The sequence below is a fragment of the Phoxinus phoxinus genome (assembly GCF_949152265.1).
Source record: "Phoxinus phoxinus genome assembly, chromosome: 20".
Classification (NCBI taxonomy): Eukaryota; Metazoa; Chordata; class Actinopteri; order Cypriniformes; family Leuciscidae; genus Phoxinus; species Phoxinus phoxinus.
Window position 1 is genome coordinate 6,751,442 of NC_136895.1, and position 9,054 is coordinate 6,760,495.

The 9,054-nt window shown below is 36.3% G+C and overlaps 1 protein-coding gene across 6 annotated transcripts in view; it reads right to left on the reverse strand.

Annotated features, from left to right (window-relative positions):
* Positions 1–6,016, reverse strand: part of ephb3b (eph receptor B3b) — a 49,813-nt gene extending 43,797 nt beyond the window's left edge. For 5 of the 6 annotated variants that reach the window (XM_079592771.1, XM_079592769.1, XM_079592767.1 and 2 more), the window contains exon 1: positions 5,480–6,016. In XM_079592771.1, the coding sequence (XP_079448897.1) occupies positions 5,480–5,543 (64 nt within the window). In that variant the 5' untranslated portion in view covers positions 5,544–6,016. The remainder of the gene's footprint in view (positions 1–5,479) is intronic. The other variant, XM_079592766.1, reaches the window with a different exon arrangement.
* Positions 6,017–9,054: the final 3,038 nt, after the last annotated feature.

A 9,054-nucleotide genomic window follows, 5' to 3' on the forward strand; every position in this document is an offset into this window, starting at 1 on the left:
ATTTTTGTACACAGCGCATCAACAAAATGAATGGCTAAGAAAGTCTACAGATGTGTAATTAAACAGCATGGCTCAAAAGTGCAAATTCGAGTCTAGATTTAACAGAAAGGGTAAAGGGCCAGTGTGCATTTGGGCCCTTGCCTGGGGCTCCCGATGTTTGATGTGGAGATTATGAGCATGTTTCAACCATCTAGAGGCCTGGTTTGATTGGTAGCGTGGAGTTTAGAAGCCGCCGTTAGACTAACATCCCCCACCCTGTCCGCACATGCCCATGTTGCTAATCAAAGCAGACATTTGCACCTAGCGTTAGCATTAGCCATTTCCTGCAGGGATTCTAACATCACACATTCCCTCCAGTTGAACGGTGGTTGAAAAACTAGCACAAATATGTATCTGACAGTAACAGTTTGTGTCACTGTGTTGCACATTATCAGTTCAGTATCATTTAATATATTTGAATCAGTATCATAAAATAAAATCTTTGGTTTATATGTGTGGTTTTAAAAGCTAAAATTAGGTTCTGGATTGTGTTTTGTCTCTCTCTTGTTCTTTAATTCTGATGAATTCATATCAAAGAAATCTGATCTATCAGCAGAGCAAGTCAGACTGGTTTAATGCTCATAAACATTGTCCATCAAAGGACCAAGAGTCTGAAAGCTTTTCCTAACAACTTCTAGCCAAAGAGCTTCGCTATAAAGTAATATCTATGGTATTCTTGTAAAAATGTGTTAGTCATTTCTCAGGAGCATGTGTGTGTCAGATCGCATGTCATCTCACTTCCATAGTCTGAGCTCATGTAGCCTATTTCTGCGTGCTACTTCCATTTATGTGCATTTTGACACACTACAAGCATATTGAACGACGGAGTTGCCTCATATCTGGCTGTTTGAAATTGAAGCGAATTATTGTTTCGCTAACTTACGCAGCTAACAGGTCACAGTGCTGTTAGTCTTAGATCGTATAGAGGTAAAACACATCTGAGGCGTAGCATGAATTTGACACATTTCAAAACAATTAATACACATTTCTGAGCAGGGAAAAACTCTCTACCATATTTTTATCCGATCAAATGTTATCCATCAAACTGTAAATTCACTGAACCAATGCAGGCATGCAGTCCGAGTCTCAAAAGTAAAAATCTCCGTGGTCGGGTCGGAGAGGGAGAACCATTTAGATGAGAATAAAAACATAATGCGCTTGTCATCATGTGACTTTGTTTGGGTACTCTGCGCTGCCGTCCCCCTTTTCAATGGGCGTTTTGCTAGGAGATATATTCCCTGCCAGCGCCACCCATCTTGCTCCTGACCAACCGAAGACAGAAACCAAGCTCCGATGTCTCTCTTTCTCTCAATCCCTCTTTCTTTCTGCTCTCGATTCCTCTCTCTCATTCCGCTTCAGTAGCTGCAGACAGCACCGGGGGGATTTTGGCAGTGTTCAGGCCCAGACACATTCTCTCCTCACACTGTCGTGAGTGTCAAAGACCTATTTTTCTGTAAAGGCCTTTGCGTCAGCTGCCAGGATTGCCCTTTTGAGTGGACACTCCAAAAAAAGAGCGAATTCTACATTCCAGTCAGCGTCCAGTCCACTTCTTCATCAATTAACAGAGCACTCGGTTAAATATTGGCCTTCAGCGCAAGTTATTGCTCCACGCTGCATGGGCTCAGAACGCAGGCGAATTTTACACCCGGAGCATTCCTGAATCCAAAAGGTTATCGGTGCTAATGTTTATGGGTTAGTTATGTGAGCTTTCGCGGACCACCAGAGTACGTGCGCTTACGATAACCCTGCCTGGTTTTCATAGCATCTTTAAGTCTGAGTCTGAGACCCCTTTGAGCTCCTTAAGAGAGTCTGAAACAAAGCCAACAGACATCTGTTCACCCTATAGCCTACTCTGTTTAACATATGACCTTTCAATGGCTCACACACAGGACTTGGATATTAATAACGTTCATTATTTTATAAACCGATATTACATGAAAAGACATAAATATAAGACAAAGCTGTGGCACATACAGGCACCACCAGTGACGGACACACCATTTTAATCATATATATATATATATATATATATAAAACATAATATGAAAAAAAATCTTATATATTTGATATTTACATATTTCAGTTACATTTTATTTCAGTTTATAGATATAATAAATATAATAATATAAATAAATATTATACATTACATAACTTTACACATAGCAGCAAATGCATGTTGTTGGTCTTCTGCCTGAACCTTCATTCCTTTTTATTGAATTATTTTCATTTCATTTTCTTTTCTTTTTTATGCATTTTTTTTATTGTAGGCTAATAAATAATGATTATCTTATCTTAAAGAAGATTGCTGTCCTTTTGGCGCCGATCATTAGAAACACAATAAATAGGCTAATAAATAGGCCTATTACTTTTGTTTATTGTACTTTATTTGTGCTTATATTTGGTTTCTCTAGTTGAGTGAGTTGACTCATGCCGTGTGGTGTGAAGAACAAATCAATGCTTTGACCTCGTTTTAAACCTTTTGACCGTAGATTTTACAGATCGATGAAGTCGCATCGATTAGGTCGGGTGTTGTGCTCAACAGCTGTCATAATAATGATAATTATTATTATTAATACTAATAATAACAATATCATCAATAATTATTATTATTGCTGTCTGATTTTAATATTTACGAGGAATTAAAATATCAACATTATTTAAAAAAAATTGAGATGTAGCCTAAATTTCATAGGCTATAGCCTCCGCTTAATCTTTTTTTTTTTTAACAACATCAAGAATTTTAGGCTAAAATTAATTTTCATTACTATATTTCATGAGATGTGACATCACTATTTCTTGTAAGTTTTTTTTTTTTTTCATTATTGGTTGTTTGCATTAGCAGTTCCGACTTAAGACTGTTCAGAACATCAGATCATGCAAAACAGTTTAAATAAAATGTACTGGCCAATACATAATAGCTGACGTGAATGAATACATTTTTAAATAGCCAATAAATAAATGTTTGCTCACATTGCGCGTTCAGGCCTTTCCTAAAACTCACATTACGGCTCTTCTGCAGTGAATGGCCCTGTAATTATTCTCTTGTTTCTCATGTTAATGCTGTTTACCCCCAAAATGAGCCTGTTATTTCGTCAACAAGGGCTACATTTGCTTTAGCTGCGTTTATGAATCAGCCTTACCACTTCAATGGGACAGGACGCTCCGAACAAACATGAATCATGTCAGTATTTTGATACGTTGATTTATGGGGTCAAATGGTCTTACTTTACTCGCGCTATCCTGCGATGGTCTGTTTTTACCACATTGCGATGAGATATGCCTTTAAAATGACTGTAGTTACCTCAGAGTAATTATTTAGGACAAAATGTGTTTATCACGTGTATGTGCTAAATAATAAGTGCAGTGGGGTAGTGGGAATTAAAACCAGGCCTTAGACTAATTGGAGTAGGAGAGAGAGAGAGAAAGAGAGATACTTTGATACTAACGCGTGTGATTTCACATTAAAACAGAGAGAGGTGCGTAACTAATGTTTTACATAGGCAACATCAGAGTAGAAATTAGAAATGCATTTCAAAATCATATTTGAATGCATGTTGAACAGTTTTGATCCTTTTTTTAGATTCAATAGACTCTCTAGGAAATCTCTAGGGACCAAAATATGATTGGTTTCAGCGATAACACTGCATTATTTAATTCAAATTCACTTCAGAAAATAATTCAGTATGAACGGGCACATAAGACGGATCGAGCTTACAACCCTAAATATGACCAACTGAATAACTTTTTAATTAAGTTATTCGTAAAACTCTTTCATTAGGCTATATCATTATAGGCATATAAGTTCCATTAAACATTTAGATACTTGTCTACAATTAATAGGCTGTTTGATTTTTATTTAGCTAAACAAGATAAACTGTCAGAAAATGTAGTAACCGAGGGCCGTGTGCCTTTCATATAAACATGTATTCATTTTTTGTCATACATTCTTAAAAATAAAGCTTCATTATTGACATCGATGTTCTAGTAAGAACCTTAAACATCCATGAAACATTTTTTGTTGCACAAAAGGTTCTTTATAGTGGAAAAAGATGATTTAGCTTATTAAAATGTTCTTCACACTAAAAGAAAAAAAAAGATTTTTCAGAAGTGTTCACTAGGGGAACAAAATTGGTTCTTCAATGGCATCGACCCTTTTGGAACCTTTCTTCTTTATGACTGTGGGTTATCGGACAAGGACATAAATCAATAAGCGAAGTTTATTTATTTTTTTACTTTTACAAGGTCAACATAGACAAAAAGATAGATAAATAAATGTAACTTTAAACTTTCCGCACCCGACATCCACCACTTTACTCATTAAAACATTGAAATAAAATAAAATAAACAAGTAAAGTAATATAACCTCTCATTCAGTGAGTAATAGCATTGATAGTGCGAAGAAAGTAATAATCCAACATTGAGCAGTAATTTGAAAGGCAAGCTTTTTCATCTTTAAAACAAATGAGGCTATTCGGGGCTTTTCGTAAGGCAACAGCATATAAAATAAATCGCCCGTTAATAGCAGGCCTATAATACGACTTTTATTGCATTATAAGTGCTGGTTTAAAGAATATCACTGGCAGATTCACAAAGACAAGTCAAGGTACAATAAGCAAGTGTTCGCGATGTCATGCTTGTCACCGATTGTATGGTTTAAAAAAATAAATAAATAAATAAACCGACATTGTGTTTCTCCCTGAAAATCTATAAGCGCGCGCACTCATTTTCATCTTTATTGGTGTCAAAAGGTCCCCTGGTCCATAATGGGGGTCCAGACTTCGAAGAATTAATTGAATCAAAAGCCAACTAAACTACAGATCTGAGTCATTATAAAATAAATGAATCAGATTTTGATTAAAAATAACACACGCGCGCACACACACACACACACACACAGACACACGGCCATAACTGATTCACAATATGCCTGACATGTGTGCAACCTATATACAAATGGTAGAAAATAAAATTTTAATCTTGGTAAATTTTAAGGTTCAATAAATCGCCCACACTTCCTTACATTTATCCAGGATTAAAATGATCAAAATTCCCTATGAGTCTTTTGAGGGAACCTGGGCTTGTGTCCGACTGACAGAGAGACTGTTGAAGTGGGACTCCCTGTAGAGACATTTCCTTTACGAAAGACGCAAACTATTGTGTTGGTGAAAGAAAATAGACAACGATTAGGAGGGAGAAGTTGTGCAGTGTAATCGCGTGTGTATTGGTGTCATTCAATGGCCAGATCGATTCCCCGGTGCTTTTTAAAGAGATATCGGACCAGACGCGTGTTTCTGCATTACTTCAAATGCATAAAACTAAAACCTTAAAACCTCGATGGTGTTATTATTATTATAAGCGCAACTTCTATACACGCGCATCGATCGGTGACGCGCGTCCCTTGATAAACATTCAGAGTAAAATATTTAATAGGCTATCTTACCTTCAACAGCCGAGGACAGAGGCAGCAAAAAGCCGCATAAAAACAGCAAATAATCCATTATCATAAACCAGAGACTTCGGACATGAAAGTGGAGGAGATTATAAAATCCTTCAGACCCTCAGTCCAGCTTCAGAGACCCTCTTCTCCAACTTCAGCTGTCTTCTTCTCAGCTCTGTTTCCATAAACCGCAATAATTTCAGCAGTGTTTATGTAATCCAGTGTGCGAAATATCTAAAGCAGCGCTGAAAGAGCTTTAAAACTCATCCACCGGGTGCTCGTTTCATCAGTGGAGAACATTTGTGTCCGTTTATAGATGTTGTTCAGTGAAATCCCTACACGGAGAGCAGTTGTTTAAATGTCCATTCGTCCTCAAATAACATTCTGCTGTAGTCCGAGAATAAAGCGCGTCCCGTAGAATCACCTTATAGCGGCTTCACGCGTAAAATCCCTGAGCGCGTTACCCCTCGTGAGCGCGGACCGTTGCTGCTCCTCTGCCTTTCCATGTGCACTGGAATGAAGATCGGCTTCTCTGAAATCAGGGAAAGAGTGAAGGAGGGAGAGAGAGAAAGGTGGTGGGGGGAGGAGTTACGCTCAGAATCAGCTGTCAGTCATGCCTGTGGCCCCGCCCCTTGGAGAATCCGGCAGTCGGCAGGGTGAGAGCGCCGCTCTGCGGGTCTGAAAGATCGCATGTCTACAAAAGCTCTCGTGGAAACGAAAAACCTAAAACTCTTCTTTTGTTAACATTTTATGTTACAATGTGTGTAACATACATAGGCCTTTAATACGTATTAATTATCAGCATTTTTATGATAATAAAAATGTGTAATTGCGTGATTTATTTCAGGAAAACTAGACTACACTGTAAGTACTGTACATCTATTTTAATTTGTGTTGCTTACATGCATAAATATATTGTGAAACAAAAATGAACACTGATGTATTTTATTAGTAGCCTAGTAGTGGCAGCCTAGTATTTGCTGAATTATACGGATGCTACTTTTGAAGCGTAAAGCCGGAGGGAATTGTTAAAGGTTTGGCGTGGACAAGAGAAACGCTTCGGATGTGCCACGTTGACCTGTATGTTCATATTTTGCCATGTTATGATTTATGATATTACACTAAACATACGATTAGCATTTGTTCTACATGAAGTGGTCATATGTTGTACTTTTGCAGACTTGCTTATCAGAACTTAGGGTTATATTCATTGTTCTCATCATCTCGCTCTTGCTCTGTTTTACTCGCACTCTTTTCTCCTTCGCTCCCTCTGTCTCGGTCTAGACGACAACAATTTTGAAGCCTCTTTGAAATATAGTAATTATATTCAAATGTAATTGCTTCTGCCTTGAAATTATTGATTGCGCTATTGTGCTTTGTAAAAAAACAAAAAGTTTAAGAGTAAAATGCTGTTGTAATTATTATTATTATTATTGAATGTTTATTTTGCTTTGTTACTGTGGGTTTAAGTTAGTCATTACATAATCTAAATTATAAATGAACATTGAATAGGTTAATTTATATTTAAAATGACCATAAACACCATTCACCCATCCCTTAATGTATTTTATGTTGTTTGTTTTTGAATAATGTTTTAAGATTTTTTTTTTTTTTAAGAAATGGAAAGTGACTCTCTTTATTAACTTCATCTTCAGTGTTTGACATCCTTAACTAGCTACTTTATAAATGTATGTTTTGCACTGCTTGCATGCATGAACACATCAAAACACTTTAAAAAAAAGTTGTGTTGTGTTCAACATTGATTTTAATATATATATATATATAGACTTGTTCATTAAGGACCATGCCTACTGAGGGTGGATATGTGTATAAGGGTGTAAGTGAACTGAGGGATTCTATAATTTATTGGAAGCCCAAGTAACCCTGAAATGATGCTCTTTTTCTGGTATTTGTGCTGTAACAGATCGGATAATTCATGGTCTGATCTTTTTTTCACGGGAGAGCATTGCCATGCGGTCTGCTAGTAATGAAGGCATACTTCAATATCTGTGTTTTTGTGATACAATCTGAAACAATGCACTTTGACAGTTAATTTCAAATGATAAAAAGCATAAGTCTCACAGCTGTTTTTAAATGAGTAAGCGGTTTTGATTAGTTTCACTTTCTAGGCTTCTGTTATTATGTTTTGCTGAAAGTTTTTTGACAGTACTGTCAATTCATTAAAACATATAGTGCGTATGGCTGAAATAGAAAATCATCTAGAAATGTGTAGCTGGGCTAAATATAAAATGACCCAGTATAGAGCCTTGATTCACTCCAAATGTTTAATTTAGCTTTATCTGAGCACTGGTTGCCAATAAAAGCAAACATTTCTATCATATTTCAGATTGAATTTAGATATTTTAACTGTGCTTGAGAGGTCAAGTGCTTCAGGAGCTTGGTGCAAAGTTGTGTTTGGCATCATCTTTATCCATAATTATTTTTTCTTCAATGTTATAATGATGTCATAAACTACTTGAAATAGAGATGCATGATTTTTATTTTGCTTACTAAAACCAAATTATTTACAAAATACTTTATTATTATAAATATGTTGCAGTTGGTTTCTATGATGAAAACAATACAGTATTTATTTTGTATCTAAAGTGTAATTTTAACAGAAAAAAGCAGTTAAATACTGTGACAAAAGTGTTTTTTTCAGCTAACATTAATGCACTCTGAGAGAGTATCAATTGCAGTTCCAACATTTCTGTCATATATTTGTTATTTATGGGGCTGCTTTTGCTGTATAAAGACACAAGTGAGATTTGATTTATTATTTAGGCAGTCATGTGTTTTAATGAAATCGTATGTGCGATCTGAAAGAGGGCTGGGTCATGAGAACAGGGATTTGTCGCACACTGAGGAAGTCTTCTAATAAGAATGTTTGTTAAACTAAAAAAGTATGTGCGTGAAGCCATAAATATTGGGCCAAACTAAAACCCAGACCAAAACTCTGGGGTCCATTTTGCATGAATGGAAAATTCAAGTTAATAGACTGATTGGCTCGCTGCCTTTAGGTCCTATGTTGTTTAGCAAACGTTTTATTACTTGGTTATTTGTCATTATATGTGAACTGTTTTAAAAGGTTAAATGTTATTTGAATTCTAGTTTTCATTGAGAACTTTTTGTTCTGTTTTATTGTCCCTATGAATGGTAATAACCGTTCTGCGTATTTTATAATACTTGAAAAGTCTGTTTTTGGTCAAACAGCAAGATTTCTTTAAACGTTATTTTTCTTGCGTGTCCATGGAGTGCCTTGAAAAAAGCAGACTACGCACCTGGCATTTATTACAACCTCAATAAGCAAAGTGGCAGACATTTTATTGCCATGTGGACATATGGAAATTTCTCAAACTTCCACCCGATCCCCTTCCACTACTGGACTGCATGCCTGGCACTAACTTTGATGCTGAACTAACAAACACTAGGGCTGAAGCAATATGGACGTGAGCATATTGTTCTGGGTATATGCAGTAAGGGAACAAAAAATCTGACTGGGAGACAGTCCACCACCAGGATGGTACTACTGGGGACAGTGCGCGGTTTGTAAAAAAGTAAAACAATACTTTTTAAAA